Source organism: Medicago sativa, chromosome 1 (assembly GCF_051527215.1).
Source record: "Medicago sativa cultivar Bolivia chromosome 1, Bolivia_mono, whole genome shotgun sequence".
Lineage (NCBI taxonomy): Eukaryota > Viridiplantae > Streptophyta > Magnoliopsida > Fabales > Fabaceae > Medicago > Medicago sativa.
The window spans coordinates 92,354,306-92,372,521 of record NC_140749.1 but is presented as its reverse complement, the minus strand read 5'-3'; the positions used below and the strand labels follow the sequence as shown (position 1 = coordinate 92,372,521).

Here is an 18,216-nt window from a genome sequence, read left to right as displayed (position 1 = left end):
ATAAATAATAATTTTGATTTAATTAATTAATGTGTTAGTTTGTTAGGGAAGAGAAACGAGAAATGAAGATATTATAAGATTAGTTGGTGATGATGGGAGGAGCATATTGCATGACTCCAAGATTGCGTACAAAACCCTAACTACTTGCTAAAGTTGTTCATTTCGTTTTGGTTAGTAATATCTCTATAACTTCAACTACTCCGATGCTTTAATATATATTTAACCAAAAACAGAAACTGCATACACGTATATTACAGGTTTAAAAAAGATCTCTACTAAAGACATATAACAATTCAATATGTTAATTTTTTGTGTTAAAGTAAAAGGTAATGAATGGTACTACACAACACAATGAATTTTTTTTTTTGTTTTAATGATCTTTAGTATAATTACTCATGTGGAGCCTTGCTGACTAGAGACTACTAACTATATGGATTAGTATAAAATTGTTTCACATTAGTTCAATCATATTTCATTCCAATCATATTTTTATTATAATAATGTATATTAAACATAAAAAAAAAATGTATATTATAATTTTTTACTTCAAAAATAGTATTTGCACTAATATCTACATAATGAAATTGGATATATGGTTGAAAGATTTGTGCGCGTAAAGTCATATAAAAGTTAAAATATTTGTAGCATGTTCTAGAAATATCTTTGTCACGTTATTTTTATATGAAATGAAAAAAAAAAAGAGAAATAATAACAATAAATTTTTTTGTGATTTTTCAAATGTTCTAGAACGGTGCATCCGAGCAAAATTGATTTTTTAGAAATCGTGGGAGAAGCAGTGTTGGCCCATATAGTTAATGGACAAGTGGTTAGATCTTGTTCATATTGGACTTCACATAGTTAATTAAGAAAAATTATTTTTCCACCCTCTAATTGCTTTCGCACCCCACTTTTTGGATTTTAAAATATGAAAAAAATTTAAAGGATTTTTGCATATTCTTACCACTTCGTAGGATAAGAAACCAATTTACTCCAATATATGTTGGATATTGGCTCCAAAATTCATGGAACACGGGCTTGAAGAATTAAAACTATTTATTGCTAAAATGGAGCTGGTGAGGCTCCAATTACTTTCTTTAGTTATGAGGGAGAGCCATTAGTAGAAAAAATAGGGATGTCGATTTGCGTCTATAAGAGGGATCTATGTTGAGATTGCCTAATTGGGGGTCATGGATACTTAAAGTTCATTGTTCTTTAAACCAACATACAACGCTTAAAAAAGTTCATGGTTCCATTACAACATACAACGTAGGCTTCAAAAAAGTTATGATTATTAGTTATAAGAAAACAATTTTGATCCGATCAAAAATTCAAAAAAATTGATGCATTGTTAGTGTAAAACACGCTCAACTAATCACAAACTTATCAATTGTAAATTTGTATGACATTTATGTTAGATATAACCACAAACTTATCAATTGTAAATTTGTATGACATTTATGTTAGATATAACAAAAGTAAAACAATTTTAAATGTCCAGTACGCACAACTTAGTCGGTAGCTGCAAGGATAATTATATGTAGGGGTCAGGGTTCAAACCCTGGACATTCTGCTTCTCCTTATATAAAATGTGTGAGCCCAGCACTAATCAACTGGTTTGGGTGAAAAGATAATAAGTCGGAGGTCTTGAGTTCAAATACAAATAAATATGTAAAAAAATATTCTAGGAAATAAATATAAATAAGTAGATATTAATCTAACAAATAATTTATTAATATTTTTCATTAAAAAAAAGTTAATGAGGTGAATTACTAGTCACCAATCCACTTGAAAAATAAAATAAAAGATAAGAGCTTAAATTTGCCACATTAGGAGACAAAGTTCAAATCTCATGAGTTTATAAAATTTCCATTAGTATCGGATCTTTTTTGCTGATAATAATAATAATAATAATAATAATAATAACAACAACAACAACAACAACAACAACAACAACAACAACAACAACAACAACAACAACAACAACAACAACAATAATAATAATAATAATTTCCCCTACTCATTTCCCAATTTTATATATAAACTATAATTTTTTATGGATTTTTTTATCATGTACAAACTTGTATATATCAAACATAAAAATTAATAAGTTTATTTTGAAACTTATTTAATTTATATTAAATTCATAATTTTGCAAAAAATAATTGTTGTTTTCGATAAAAAAAATTACTCTCTGTCGCACAATGAGTGATTCATTTGTAAAAAATATTATCCAAAAATGATTGACACTTTTACTTTTTAAGACAATATTACTAATTTGTTTTTCAATTCTAACTTTTAATTAATATTACTTTTATTACTCTCAAATTAACATATTCTAGTATGAATTTATGATAATGGTGATACACTCATATATGATTAAGGATAAATATTTATTTTTTTACTCAAAAATAGAGTTTGTTTTCTTTCATTCATTTATACATTTTTTTATAATGTGTGTTAAATTATTGAAAGAGTCACTCGTTGTGAGATGGATGAAGTTTTCTTTTTTGACAAAGGGAGATGGATGGATGAGTATCATTTTTAGTTATATTGACTTATGCAATATTTTATAGGTAGGCGTATTTTAAAATGGTCCAAAAATTTACGGCATCGTGATAAAGACGCTGCCTATAGACTTGCATGATATACGCATGCAAAAATCTCATTTCGACCATTAGTTAACGGAGAAAGTCTTGTGTGGACCAAGACCAAGAATTTTGGTTTGGTCACACACAAAGAGAGAAGAGAGAATAGAGAAGAGAGAGAAAATGTAGAAGAGAGAGAAGGAGAAAATCTTGTGTGTGTGACCAAACTAAAATTCTTGGTCTTGTTCCACACAAGTGTTTCTCTAGCTAACGATGAAATCATTTTCCACTGCACCACAAATAATTACATGTGGTTATAAGGCTATCCATGGTCAGTTGTACTTTTTTAATGGTAAACAAAAGGTTGCAAAAGTCATTAAAGGGGTTGTTTGTAATCGGTGCAGTGCAGGAGGACCAAAGTCGTCGCAGAAAAGCTTCTTCTTGTATTCACACCTTACCTTACAAAGTTGCATTATACAAACCCCAATTTTATTTTATTTTATTTTTGAGAGCAATATACAAACTCCAACTTGTTCATCAGGGATTAATATACAATACTCCGTATGTATAAAACTAATTAGATAGCACGAGCGAAACACATTACACCCATTAATTAATTGTATTTGGTGGCACATTAACTTTGATTTAATTTGCATGACCCTAACTTACCCAAAAAAATTGTATTACCCTATAATATATGTCATGATCCCCACGTGTCATGATCCCTAATTTTTCTTTGAGGGCAATTTAAATGTTGTCTCAGTTTTTTATTCATTTAATTTTTGAGTAATCATAGTTAATTATTTTTATATTCTTTAAGTCAAAGATGGAATTTGCTCAAAAAAAAAAAAAAAAAAAGTCAAAGATGGAATATTTTCAGATCGATGTGTCTATAAGGAGATCGATTTCTATGATTTTCCTCTTGTTTTAGTTATGTGTATCTGCTACATGAATTATTATGAGCATGGATTTAATTTGATTTAATATTTTTTCAACCCATTTTAATAGGAAGTTTTTTTTTTTTTTTACAAACCATTTTAATAGGAAGTTGTTAGATGAAATACAAATTAACTAACATGTGATAAACAATTTCTATAAAAAAAATAAAAAAAATTGTCATAGTCAAAAGTTGACAAAGAAAACTGCACATGCATATATCTTTTGTAGATTTATAGTCTTTAAAAGCAACAAACTCCAAAGTCATAAGCAGACACCATCAAATCAACTCAAACGATTGTCTAGAACTTGTTGGTTAACAACAATTAAAATAAATCTCGTAAAAACTCAATTAAACAAGATAAAAATCATTTAAAGCATCCTTAAACAAAAATCATTTAGATTAGTATAAAAGTTTTAGTGCAAATGTGAAGATTAATATTGTTGTAGTAATTTTTTTTTAGTTTAAAGGTGGTGGAATGTTGGTTCAAAACAACTTTGCTAACCAATGAAAACACTCAAAATTGTCATATGATATTAATAAAAAAAATTGATCTCATATTAATGCACACCCTGCTCGTATTAGAGACAACATGATTATCATGACTTCCACGGCTAGGCAAGGACGTACAAGGAAGGCCAAAGATGACAAACTCAAACTTTCTCAAGAGCCAGAGTCTCACCATGTCCTTGAGCCTGGGCTTGAGTCAGCAGATCTGGTGTATGAGCTACAACAGGAAGAAGCTAAGCAAGAGGAGGCTCTGCCACAGCCTCAAGAGTTATATCTTGGTCGCCCGGAGGATACGTCGGTCTTGGCCTTGTATGTGCACCACGTGGGATGGGAAATGTAAAAATCGTACGTTCTATACTTATTTTATATGGTTTCTGTTAACACTTAAAAATAAGTATCTTGTTAGATGATATCGAAAAATAGGTGATTGAACAATATGCAATGAGAAACACATGTCAATGTAAGGTTATGTGATTGCTAAGGTAGCCAAGTGAGGAAAACTTATTCTTTCTCAAGTTCACTTATAGAGTATGTGGGTCGTAAAGGTCTCAAATTGAGCTAAGACTAAGTGGGATTGAACAATGATGCACAAAACTCACGTTCTATATTTGTAGCGCCACTAACTACTAATATGGGGGATGGGAGAAACACGTTTGTAGTGGAGTTGCGCACCCACCCAATATTGTGTTAATAACGGATCATGCCATGGAGTTGGAAACTTGAAGCTAAATATGGGCCACCATGATCCCTTAATTGTACAAGGAAAACTCATGCGTTACCCCGCAAAATTAGTTGAGGAAAGGCTCACCACTATAGGCTACGTCGTTTAGTTAATATGCCTAGTTTTTGATATAAACACTTCGTTCTTACATTGTAATTAACACATCTGTTGGAACATGTGTGGAAATTGAGTAAAAAAGACTAAACACAAATTCCCATGTTGGGTAGAACTAGTGTTGTGTGAATTGAAAAAAGTGGAAGTCCCACATCGGATGGAACACACACATTAGTAGTGTTTATATAGTGGGGGTGTACCTCTAATTAATGGGGGTACATAAGCACTAGAGAAAAATATATATTGATATATATTTTATTACTTGGAAATGATAAATTAAATAATTAATTTAATCATTATTAGAAAGTGTTTTCTTAGTCCCCAAGTTTTGCTAAAATATTTTGGTACATAATATAATATATTTTTGTACTAAATTTAATATATTTTAGTACTCAATTAAGATATTTTTGTACTAGATCTAATATGTGAATTACTTAATCGCAAAGTAATATGTTACTTGTTCCCAAAGTTTTTCATATTACTTGTTCCCAAAGTTTCTCACTTATTAGTTGTGAATTTTCCCTATAAATAGAGAACTCACACAGTGCATTCCACACACCAAAGAGTTTCATTGAGTTGTCAGGAACTCTTTCTCTCTTCTCCCTTTTTTGACTTGTGTTGACGAGTCTTTCATCTCTTCTCCCTCCTTCGACTTGTTTAACAAGTCATTCTCCTTTTTCTACTCCTTTCTGTCCCTTCGGAATTAAGAGTGTTCTTAAGACCATAGTCCCTTTTCGGTTTACTGTCCCTTCGGAATTAAGAATGGTCTTAAGTTCATAGTCCCTTCGATAATATATGTCCCTTTGGAATAAAGAGTACTTTTAAGATTATAGTCCCTATTTGGAATAAACAATGTCCCGTCGGAATCAAGAATGATCTTAACGGTATATAAAAATTATTCAATAATTTTATTTGAGGAGAAATGGTGGTAACACCATAGTTGAGTGGTCATAGTACCATATTGATAGTTTGGAGAACTTAAAGGTTAGAATGGTGGAAACACCATATTTGAGTGGTCTTAGCACCATAATAGAATGGTAATGATACCATATTAAATTGGTTTCAGTATTAAAGAGTGGTCTTAGTACCATATTTGAGGGTGTAATTCTCGAACGGTTTTCTACGGTGCAGTAGTTAACCGCACAGTTGTAGCTGGGCTTGTTTTATCCTGGAGGCGGCGTGGTTGATAGTCTACCTTGCACAATTTTGGGTAGTGCCACGAAACGTCTTAAAGAGAGCGACCTGGTTGTGACTCAACCTAGTAACAACTTCGGTAGATAATAGAATTTGGAAATCCAAATACAACAGTTTGGAAATCCAAAAACAACAATTTTAAGACGTTTCGATATGCTATGTCTACCGAAGAAGTTACTTATTGAGGTTCAATTGTCCCTAAATACATTAAGGATAAATCAAGCTATTGAATTACATATTTCGACTGAAACGATGAAGTGCTTGTTGTTTCTAACTACAACACTAAAATTCAAACAGAGAGCAATGTTGATCTTACTTAACATTAAAAGTCATGCTCGCTACATTTCATTCGACATGGCTTGTTTCCCTTTGATATTAAGTAAGAAAGTGACTTCACGTTGTCAAAGAACTTTTATGCAATTTGATAAAAGTATGAACCCAAATGTTGGATATAACTTCATTCTTGCTATAGAAAAGTCAATATTTGATGTGAACCTTTTATAGGTTAGTATTAAAGATTTGTTGGTAATGTACTAATGATTTTTTGGGATCCAATTCGTTGGAATGAATTCAGTTGCTACTTTAGTGAATTGCTTTTGGAATAACCATATGAAAAATTGCTCAAATTTAATATTCTTAAATTTGTGTCCTTGGTTAATTGATTGAAGGAACTATAATGATTTTAGTTCGGTAGGGAGTGCTAAAATTGGGAAGTTAGTTACTCTGAAAAACAGAAAGAATTTGAATTTTAGATTCTATTGAATAAGACTGAGTTGACTCAGACTTAAAGAAAGACTTGTGTATCATGCATTCTTGTGAGAAAAGACTGCACCTTTGATGGTATGTTCAGAATTAAAATTTTCCTTCTATTTTATTAGTTGTGTGATTTTAATATTTGACATGTGAACAAGCGTTTGATTTTAAACTTGAGTAACTTGGACTTAATTCCAACGTTATATGATTAGACAATTTTATTTATTGCAGTCAAGATATATGAACCAAAAGTTCATATAAATCAGAATTTAGAGAATATGAATCTCTAAACATAATAAATTATGATATGTGTGAATTTGATGACACAAAAATTAGAAATGATAAAATGATGTTTTTATCATATTTATTGATGACTGTGAATTTTGGAAAATAAAATTGATATGCTTGAATGTTCAATTTTTATAACAAAAATTGAAATTTATAGAGTACCCAAGTCTAAGGACAAAAATTCTAATTAAGAAATTTTTGAAGAAAAGACAATCCAACTTGTCTTATTTTTGAACTTGGGATTGTCTGAACTATATTTGGATTCTGGACCCCGAGAGTTGAACTCACTAGTAGAGCCTATGAATGTGTATTCATCGGGTATGCGATAAATAACGAAACATATAGGTTTTATGACCTAAATGTTAAAGTGATCATAGAATTAAAAGATGTTGATTTCTATGAAGTAAGTACCCCTGTAAATTAAAGAATAGTGGGGGCACTAGTGGGGGCAAAATAAATTCCCTTCTAAAAATTAAGAACTAGTGGGGGCACTATATCTAATCACATTCATGTAATTAGAAATAGTTATGAAAACATCATACGAGATGTTATAGAACCTCAAGGAGGTAAGAAAGCTAAAAATACTAAAGAGTATGAACTTGGTTTATACGTTGGAAGAAGATCCATTAAGCCTTAAAAAGCTATATCCTTAATGGATGCTGAATTTTGGCTAAAAGCAATAAACGATGAAATGAATTTTCTAGAGTCTAACAAAACATGACACTTTGTTGACTTGTCTCATAGTTGCAAAATCAATCGGTTGTATTTGGATTTTGGAAAAAGGAACTAAAACCTGATGGTACGGTTGATGAATACAAGGCTCTCCTTGTAGTCAAAGGTTTTAGACAGAGAAAAATATAGACTTCTTCGACATTCATTCACCAGTCACGAAAATCATATCCATAAGAGTACTAGTCCATTTAGCCGCCGTTCATAACTCGATAGTACTTCAAATGGATGTGAAAGTTGCCTCTTTTTATGGTGAACTAGAAGAAGAAATCTATATGGAACAACCTGAAAAATTTTGTGATTCATGGACAAGAAAACAAGGTATGTAAGTTAGATAATTCATTGTGAGGTCTATAATAAACTCCTAAGGAGAATGACATGAAAAATTTGGCATTCTAATGCTATCGAATGAGTACAAAGTGAATGAAAGTGACAAATAATATTTGCACGATCATATGTCTCTATGAAGACAACTTGCTCATATTTGATTTAAAGATTCATGTTATGAATTATGTGAAATCATTGTTTATCAATAACATTGATAAGAAAGACCTAGACAAAGTTGAAGTTCTTAAGGAAATATTATTATTTCACCGTAAACTTGCAATCATATATTATGATCCAAGTGTAAGGACACTTGAGATGGAGTTAAACAAATAAAATATGTGAGCATCATTGGCAGTCCTTAGGTAAGCCACTGAATGTATTAGACCCGACATTGCCGATGTCGTAAAGCTCTTGTGCAAGTTTACTAGTAGACGGATGAGAAGCATTGCCATGCTATAGAAAGAGTCATGAGGTGCCTTAAGAAGACTATGACTCGAGGATTACATTATGAGAAGTATCCTATTGTACTTGAATAATACAAGATACAAATGATAAGTATCATATTAAATGGTACAAGATATAAAATAGAGCATCTTTCAGATGAATATTTAGCGACTAGTGTTTGCACATTGAGCATCACTAGAGGAGTTGTTTGTTAAAACAAATGATATTGACTCAGTCCACTATGGAATGTATCTGGGATGAGAACACTAGAGAAAACTAGTGAAGAAGCAAGTTGATAAGATACTTGCTAGTTGAGATCCCTTAGTGGATAAAACCGTTGCCAAAAGTGTTAATTCATTGTGATAGTCTGCAGCTATTACAAAAATTGAGAATCGTTAGAGACGATAATTAAGGCATGAACACATAAAGGATTAGAGAGCTAGCTACTCTCAAAAGGAACGGTTAAAGTAGATCATGTATGTACTGATAAAGAATTAGTCAATCCTTTGACGAAAGGAATTACTAAAAAGAAAGTCCTAAATACATCCAATAGGATGGGACTAATGCCCAAAGGTCACAAGTGATGGTAACCCGACCTACATGACTGGAGATCCCAAGAAATAGGTTCAATGGGTAATAACAAGTCACAAGTGATAGAACATGCTATGTTAAAAGTAAGAAAGCATGATTCCTGCAGCGATAGAGGATGAGATAATAGAAACTCTTAATGAGATCTATACTCTATTTGGAGTGGAGTACATAGCTACAGGAGTACTCTTGATAGACTCACCTATACGAATGTGGAACTAAGGGCCAGTTCCTATGGGATTCGGGGCAGAATACCTAGAGCGTTCGTTAAAACCGGGATACACGTGCAAGGCCATAAACGCACGGGCTTTTAGAATACACCTTATGAAAAGGTTTGTGTGTGGGTTCTATGTCTGAGATAGAGTTCAATGCTGTAAGCAACTCTTGTTAAATCGGAACATTATCCGCTATGCAAAGGTTCAAGTTGTTGGCGACACCTTTGTTTACTAGCAAATCTTATGGAAACGTTTTTGACGTTATGTCTGAAACCATTTTTTAAATTCAAGTGGGGGATTGTTGGAACATGTGTGGAAATTGAGTAAAAAAGACTAAACACAAATTCCCATGTTGGGTAGAACTAGTGTTGTGTGAATTGAAAAAAGTGGAAGTCCCACATCGGATGGAACACACACATTAGTAGTATTTATATAGTGGGGGTGTACCTCTAATTAATGGGGGTACATAAGCACTAGAGAAAAATATATATTGATATATATTTTATTATTTGGAAATGATAAATTAAATAATTAATTTAATCATTATTAGAAAGTGTTTTCTTAGTCCCCAAGTTTTGCTAAAATATTTTGGTACATAATATAATATATTTTTGTACTAAATTTAATATATTTTAGTACTCAATTAAGATATTTTTGTACTAGATCTAATATGTGAATTACTTAATCGCAAAGTAATATGTTACTTGTTCCCAAAGTTTTTCATATTACTTGTTCTCAAAGTTTCTCACTTATTAGTTGTGAATTTTCCCTATAAATAGAGAACTCACACAGTGCATTCCACACACCAAAGAGTTTCATTGAGTTGTCGGGAACTCTTTCTCTCTTCTCCCTTTTTTGACTTGTGTTGACGAGTCTTTCATCTCTTCTCCCTCCTTCGACTTGTTTAACAAGTCCTTCTCCTTTTTCTACTTCTTTCTGTCCCTTCGGAATTAAGAGTGTTCTTAAGACCATAGTCCCTTTTCGGTTTAATGTCCCTTCGGAATTAAGAATGGTCTTAAGTTCATAGTCCCTTCGATAATATATGTCCCTTCGGAATAAAGAGTACTTTTAAGATCATAGTCCCTATTTGGAATAAACAATGTCCCGTCGGAATCAAGAATGATCTTAACGGTATATAAAAATTATTCAATAATTTTATTTGAGGAGAAATGGTGGTAACACCATATTTGAGTGGTCATAGTATCATATTGATAGTTTGGAGAACTTAAAGGTTAGAATGGTGGAAACACCATATTTGAGTGGTCTTAGCACCATAATAGAATGGTAATGATACCATATTAAAGTGGTTTCAGTATTAAAGAGTGGTCTTAGTACCATATTTGAGGGTGTAATTCTAGAACGGTTTTCTACGGTGCAGTAGTTAACCGCGCTTGGCTTGTTTTATCCTGGAGGCGGCGTGGTTGATAGTCTACCTTGCACAATTTTGGGTAGTGCCACGAAACGTCTTAAAGAGAGCGACCTGGTCGTGACTCAACCTAGTAACAACTTCGGTAGATAATAGAATTTGGAAATCCAAATACAACAGTTTGGAAATCCAAAAACAACAACATCCAATCAATCAAACAAACTTATTTCACATTTTTTTATCCCTTTACATTTCTACTTTTGTCTTTATTTTATGCAATTCTAAGAGTAACTCAAAAAATTTTAAAACAGCCGTACCTAGCACTCTATTAGAGAAGTCAGGAAACCCGGAGCCGAGGGACATGGTTTCTCCCTCATATTCTTTTCAAGAGGATAGTCATATTATTAACTCTCTCAACGCTATTTTGGTTTAAATTTCCAATATAGAAGGAAAAAGATCAACTGAATCTAAAACAATATTCATGATTTTTTTTCTTCATATAAAGTGTTGAAAACAATGTATAATCCTATAAAGTGTTGAAAACAATGTATAATCCACTTCCACTTTCTTTAAGCATATACATCACATCATATATTTACTATATTTTAATTGAATTGTTCTTAACAAAAACTGATTTTAATCTGAGTTGAAGAATAATATAAATTCTTTTTAACATAATATAATGTATATACATATCTATTTTATAAAAAAAAAACTAATTTATTAGATTCTATGAACTTTTTTGGTTGTGAATTATATTCTATGAATAACATAATAAAAAAGCTTTTTCTACTCACATTTAATTGAATACCGTAGAAAATCATAAATTCTCAGGATGATGAGTGTAATCTATTCTTATATATAAAAGGAATATATGTTTTTTTTAGGTGAGGAATAAAAGTTTTTTTTTTTTTTTAACAAGCCAAAATGGAATTTTATTACCACACCAATAGCAGTTCCCACGCACAAGGTGTGCCTAGGAGACCGCTACAAATTTACAAAGTACAGTAACAAAGAGGAACATATAAACAGATGTGGTTAGCCAATGCTCAGACAAGCCAAGGGACTGACCTTTGAGTACCTAACACAAATGTGACTTTTTTAGCTTTCAGCCACGTTAACGATAACAGTTTAATTTTATCAAGCAACCTAGGGACATCAGTAACAACATTATTAAACAAATGATTATTATGATCGTTCCACATCACCCAAGTACAGAGTAGCCATATTAGCTGAAGAAAAGAACGCTTAGCTTTGCCACCACCTGTCATGTACGTAAACTGCACAAAGTGATTAGTAATGTTGTTGGAATCTGCCCCCACAAACCCGATCCAGAGCCGTACATGCTCCCACAAAGCCGCATAGGATGTACACAAAAGAAACAAATGATCGGCTGTTTCCACTTGACCACATCCTGTCACACAAAGAGATGCATATGGCTGAATAATACCTCTAGCTACCAGATTTGCCTTCGTAGGTAAGCGGTCCTTAAGAAGCCGCCAAGCAAAGATCGACACCTTCAGAGGGACATGATGATGCCAAACCAAATCCAAAGAGCTATCCATAATTGAATTGTCGTAATCTGTTAATAAATCATAAGCACCTCGAACGGAATAACCTCCTATAGGGTCAGGAAGCCACACCCAAGTATCTGCAACATTAGGTAAAAGAGAAACATCAAGCAGTAAAGCCCTACACTCCTCTAAAACATTCTCCTCCCACGTCCACAACCTACGACGCCAACTCCACCCCTCCCCACCATGCTCCACCCCACGGGAAAACATATTAGCCACCATATCTGTTTTATTAACGGCCAAATCAAACAACCTCGGAAACCGCTCCCTAAGGGGCGCACCACTACCACACCATCTATGGGACCAAAACGACGTAGAGGTCCCGTCCCCCACCTTCCTACTCACACTAACACCGAACCACCCGTCCCCAACCCCGCTAACACCATCACGAATCCTCCCTACCTCCCGCCACCAAGAAGATCAAATCTTTTTGTTTAGCTTTTCCTTTCAATTTTATCTTTTATTTAAATTATACTATTTGAATTATATCTTTTTTTACTCAAACAAATAATTAATATTTTTTTATAATATCTACATCCATATACTAAGAATATATCTAATTTTTGTATGATTGGTTTTTCTTCCAATTTTACTTTCTATTTAAACTTTTTTATGACAATTTTATTACTAATGACTATAATTTTTTAAAATGACAATCACATGAAAAAAAAAATCAATTTGAAATGTGTCTACTCTCACAATTTTTGTATGATTTGATTTACAACAAAAAAAAATACTATTGGTATAGATTTGAACATTTAAATGGCATAGTATTATCCCAATATACGGGGACAAAGGATTTTGAGGTGATGGCAAGATTCGTATAAAAGCGGCAATTGAATTTAGTACAGTTGGCAGTTTCTAGAAGTTTGACAAAATTGTCTTTGTTTTGTATTGCTTTGCACAATTTTCAAAGATGAATTCAAAAGATGTGAACTGTGACGTACTTTCGTCCTGCTTCAATTAATTTCCATATGGATGGATGACTATAATATTCTAAGTATTCTTCTAAAAAAATATGTTCAATTGGTCAAAAAGATCTCACATGTTGCCATAACCATCAAACAAAGCCATATGGTCAAAAACAAACGCTTCCTTCTTAATTCTCATTCATTCATATTTCATTCATTGATTACTTTAGCATAACACAGAAAAATATTAGTATTAAAACCAAACACACATCTATCTCAACAAACCTGTTACTGTTTCATTTGGAAATTTGTGGCACCTACTAACTTCCTCATCACCATCGTCTTTGACTTCCTTCCTAGGTACATCATACATGCTTTTCTTTCCTTTTTCTATCTTTCATTTTTCATTCTTCATTCTTGTTTCTTCTTTCTGTTTCATGGGTGTCTCTATTTGCCGTATGTCTTTGTTTTATGTTTTTTCTTTATTTTGTTTTAGATAATCAAACATTAATTTTATGACATGGAAATGCTGTTTTATTTGTGTTTTTTCGATTTTTTTGAGCTGTTTTTCGATAAGAAAAGAAATATGCATTCAAAAAAATAATTTTTTTATGAGTTGATGGAGTCCAATGGTGTGATGATACAGGTGATTGGACTCTGCTATTTTTTATTTTTTTATTCTCATGTATAAAAGATGAATTGAAAGTTTGATTTTTTATTTATGTTCTTGTATTTTTTTGTATCACCTTTTGCTGGGTTTACAAAAAGTTTTTTTTTTTTTGTCTTTTTCAGATTTGGGTGGAAATTTATGTGTTACCTTTTTCTTGTGTATGTATAGTGATGATATGATATATGTGTAATTGTTGTTTAATTTGTTTATTTGATTGGATGTAACAGTTACCCTTAGGTTGGTTTGTAGCAAAGGTGAGGAAGGTGAGACTTGTATAGAGATGGCTCAGAAGAATCCAAGAGTTATGCCAAACTGTGTATATGCTTCTAATCCCTACCATGAATGCACTCAAAATTGCATCCACAAGATCAAGGAATTCAATTCCAAGCCACCTAAGAATAAAAAGGGATCTGGTTAGTTCTTCTTCCTGCTTGATGTATACTCTTTTTAATATACCTTGGCCTCTTTGAATTGGCTTATTTGAGCTTATCTATTGATATTAGCACATATGGGACTGTTTGACATGTTAATATATTGTTTTCAGCTTATTTCAATAACTATCCATGATAGCTTATATGAAAATAGTTTTATTTTGTTTTATCTTTTGTTACAAAAATAGCTTATGCATAAGTGCTTATATGATAAACACTTATACTAAAAGGGCTTAATTAGTTTTTTCTTTATCCAAACAGGTAATATAGTTTAGTTATGTATGGAGTAAAACACCATTTCTGCACTGTTGGTCCTATCATAAATTTTTAATCTCTCAGAACTGCAGTTACAAATGAGTATTTGGCTTGTGACATCCTGTTTTTATGCCTAAAAAAAGTCACCTCTATAGTTGTATCGATTATAACTGCTTACTGATATATGTTGCTGTTTTGTTTTTGTCTCTTTTCCTTTCTCCATGTATGCTTCTGTTTTGACTTGTTCATATATATATATATATAGGTTATTTTGACAGAACTAATAATTTATCCTTTGGCCTAACTGATATGAAATAATTGCCTAGCTATAAATCACTCAACTCTTATAAAATCTGTCCTTTTTGTTTTCCAAAGCTTTTCGCAAAGGTGTTATAGAAAGTGAGATAGGCAAAAAGATGAACGAAGAAAAACACATGCACTCAGGATGTCCTAAAGCATCTAATCCTTACCATGCGTGTGATGTAAATTGCCAGAAAAGAATGTCTGGAGCTGATTCAGGTTTCCCTTCATTTTTTATCTGCAATTTATGGATATCAAATTCAATGTGTGCAACTCAGTGACAATTTTCTCGTTTTTATATATAGCGTGTGTCTTCTTTTCAGTGCGCTTCTTCCAATTTATGTGTCGTGTTAACTTTGTCTCCTAATTAAGATGAAAGTGGTGTGTAATTTATCTTGAATTGAGTCTAGAAACAGATTGATTTGGAGGCTGAAAATAAACTGTGGTGTCATTTGATATAATACAGTTTTCAGCAACTTTTGTACAAATGATATAAACTGACATTATGATTTTGTTTAATCATTCAATGATAACAAATTAATCTTCTCTGACAAAATATTTTATTATCCATCAATGAGTTCATACTAGTGAATGAGTTTGTCAACTTACAAATATTTGGAGCCATAGCTAAGAATATGGCAATAACTAAGTGTTCATTCATGGATGTGTATCTGACTACAATCTTCTTAAATTGTAGGTGTCATTCCATTAACCTTTGACAGGAAAAAAAAGCTAGGTTCTAGACCTGAACTCCCAGTTCTTGACAGTGTTCCAGCCTCCAAAATTGGCGCCATTTATCTTGCTGATGCGGCATCACCAATATCAAAATATTATGACAAGAAAAAGTTGGAACCGAAAAGCAATGAGATAGTACCAGCTTCTGGTGAACTACATACTCTAGATGTCAAGGTAATAGCAACCCCTCTTTTCTCACACCCTCTTCAGAAAATTCTATTAGAGATATTGTTAGTTAAGAGTTAGTTACCTTGTTGTCTTCATTTTCACATGGACTTGTGTATCAATAAATATATTTAACAAAGATGGTGTCAGAGCCAGGTTAGTTATCTGGTATATAACTAACCTTCTCAATAGCATATAGTTAACTTGTCTCTTGCCATTGTATCTATGGCAGCCTGTCAATGACAAAGTCCAACCAAAGGATGGTTCTGAGAATCTTGCCGGCCAGATACAGACAAATCAAGCAGGCGACAAAAACTCTTCAAACAAAGTTGTTCCAGTAACCTGTTTTGATGACATTGGAGAAGGTCTAACTACATCAGCTGGTGGATCCAAGCACTTTTGTTATTCTGATGTTCTCCGTGATAATGAGGACAGTGATGATGAAGAGGGAAGTGAGTCTGTAGTTTCTGAGACGCGTGTTCCGGTTGGAAGATATCATGTGAAGGAAAGCTTTGCTCCCATCCTGCAATCTATCTTTGACAAGTATGGCGATATAGGAGAAAGCTGCCATTTGGAATCGGTTGTGATGCGGTCTTATTACATCGAGTGTGTGTGCTTTGTGATCCAAGAGTTGCAATCAACCTCAATAATGGAATTAACAAAGTCCAAAGTTAAGGAATTGTTGGCTATTCTTAATGATGTAGAGTCTGCTCAACTTCGCGTGACGTGGTTGCGTACTGTCGTCAATGAAATTGCTGAAAACATCAAACTCATTGATGAGCACCAGTCCGTGGAGGCAGCGAAGGCTGACTCTGATAGTGAAATGGAATCACTGAGAAAAGAACTAGAATCAAAAATGGAAATTTTGACTCAGAAAGAACGGGAGGTAACTGATATTAAAACAAAAATTGAAGGGATTAGAGAGCGCCTCAGCGAGCTTGAGATGAAGTCATCTGATTTGGAGAAAAACAGGCTATCTATCAAATCCAAGGTTGATAATTTGGATAGCAGATCATTGCTGGATGAACTACTTTAATTAATAATGTAAACTGCTTAGGTAATGGTATTAGTATTGTGGCAATACATAACAAGTAGAATATGCAATGCAACTGAATCAATAAAGTCATGGGAACTATGCTATATTTTAAAGATAGGTAGTGCTATGATTACATAATACACCTTAAACGTCTTGGAACCAGGCCAATTTTGGAGCAGCTTTGCGATAATGAAACCAACCAGCAAAAAGCATTAACTATTAAGGCTGCAAAGACCAATGCATCAATTGCAGTACAATAGAGACTAGAGTTGGAATGTCCAAGTTATTTTCCGCATAATCTCTTGGGGGATTATTTTGCCCCTAAATTTAGTACTTTTTGGTTGTATTGCTAGTTTATATTATGACATTTCAGGCGTTTATTTATTTATTTACTTTATGTTTGGATGCTGAGGGGGAGGGACGAAAACAAAATGATACAAGAAAGAGTTTATAGTTGCGCAAAAAAAAAAAAACTATTGGTGAGTTTTGATCCGAATTGACAACATCAATTATAAAATACCAAAGCCAATTTTACAAATCATAAACCTATTAGCAATCGTCACCCTTCTCCATGGCTACTACATTTTTCTTGACATGTCTCTTCTTCATACCTTCGGCTATGTCGTACCAATTGTTTGTATTAGCTGAACAATGGCCAATAACCTATTGTAAGCCACCGGCGATTTGCAAAACACCAATCCCCCAAAGCTTTACCATCTACGGCCTATGGCCATGGAACTGGCGACCTCCTTATCCATCTTATTGCTCTGGAAAACAAACGGCAAGTTTATCTTATACCATTTGTTTGTTTCTTTTTTGTTTGCTTAATCTTTCTTAACTTAATTTAAAATATTTATTTGTTTATTATTTCACTCCAGGTTGATCCATTACAATTAGAACTTGATTATGCATGGCCAAATTTTAATCTAGGTAACGACAATTTTGATTTATGGCAAACTCAATGGAATAAACATGAAACTTGCTCCAAAATCTTTTCGCAAGTTGAATATTTCAATCAAACAATAAAGATGCATAGAAGAATTAATCTTGAAGAGATAATTATGTCTGGTGGTATTGTGCCAAACCAAACTGTCTTCTACAATACAGATGATATTATAAATAACATATGGAATGCGGTTGCTAAACCTCAACTTATGTGTAGTGGTAGTCCACCTGAGTTACAATAGATTCGACTATGTGTAGACCTTGAAGGAGAAAGAATGTTTGGGGAATGATAATGTTATTCATTCATGTACTGAGTATATATACACACATGTACTCTTTACATTATGCCTAGACATAACTGTGTAACAGTATAAAAGGAAATAGAATAAAAGGCTATTGACTAGGTACAATAATATATAATAA

General features: G+C 32.7%; 2 protein-coding genes across 5 annotated transcripts; one reads left to right on the top strand and one right to left on the bottom strand.

Moving 5' to 3' along the window:
* Positions 1-11,820: 11,820 nt before the first annotated feature.
* Positions 11,821-13,629, bottom strand: LOC146959191 (uncharacterized). Its single transcript, XM_085753243.1, has 2 exons — positions 13,542-13,629; positions 11,821-12,743 (listed from the first exon to the last, which is right to left on the bottom strand). The coding sequence occupies exons 1-2, from the start codon at positions 13,627-13,629 to the stop codon at positions 11,821-11,823; spliced, it is 1,011 nt and encodes a 336-aa protein (XP_085609369.1).
* On the top strand, positions 13,391-17,236 carry LOC146959190 (phospholipase-like protein (PEARLI 4) family protein). Of its 4 annotated transcripts, none has more exons than XM_085740727.1 (5): positions 13,391-13,616; positions 14,154-14,339; positions 14,988-15,131; positions 15,610-15,821; positions 16,045-17,236. In XM_085740727.1, exons 2-5 carry the CDS (start codon positions 14,207-14,209, stop codon positions 16,846-16,848), a joined length of 1,293 nt encoding a protein of 430 aa, XP_085596853.1. In that variant the 5' UTR covers positions 13,391-13,616; positions 14,154-14,206; the 3' UTR covers positions 16,849-17,236. The 4 variants fall into 4 exon arrangements, with proteins under 4 accessions (XP_085596853.1, XP_085596855.1, XP_085596852.1 ...); XM_085740726.1 differs by having other exon boundaries at positions 13,615-13,712; XM_085740729.1 differs by lacking the exon at positions 14,988-15,131.
* Positions 17,237-18,216: the final 980 nt, after the last annotated feature.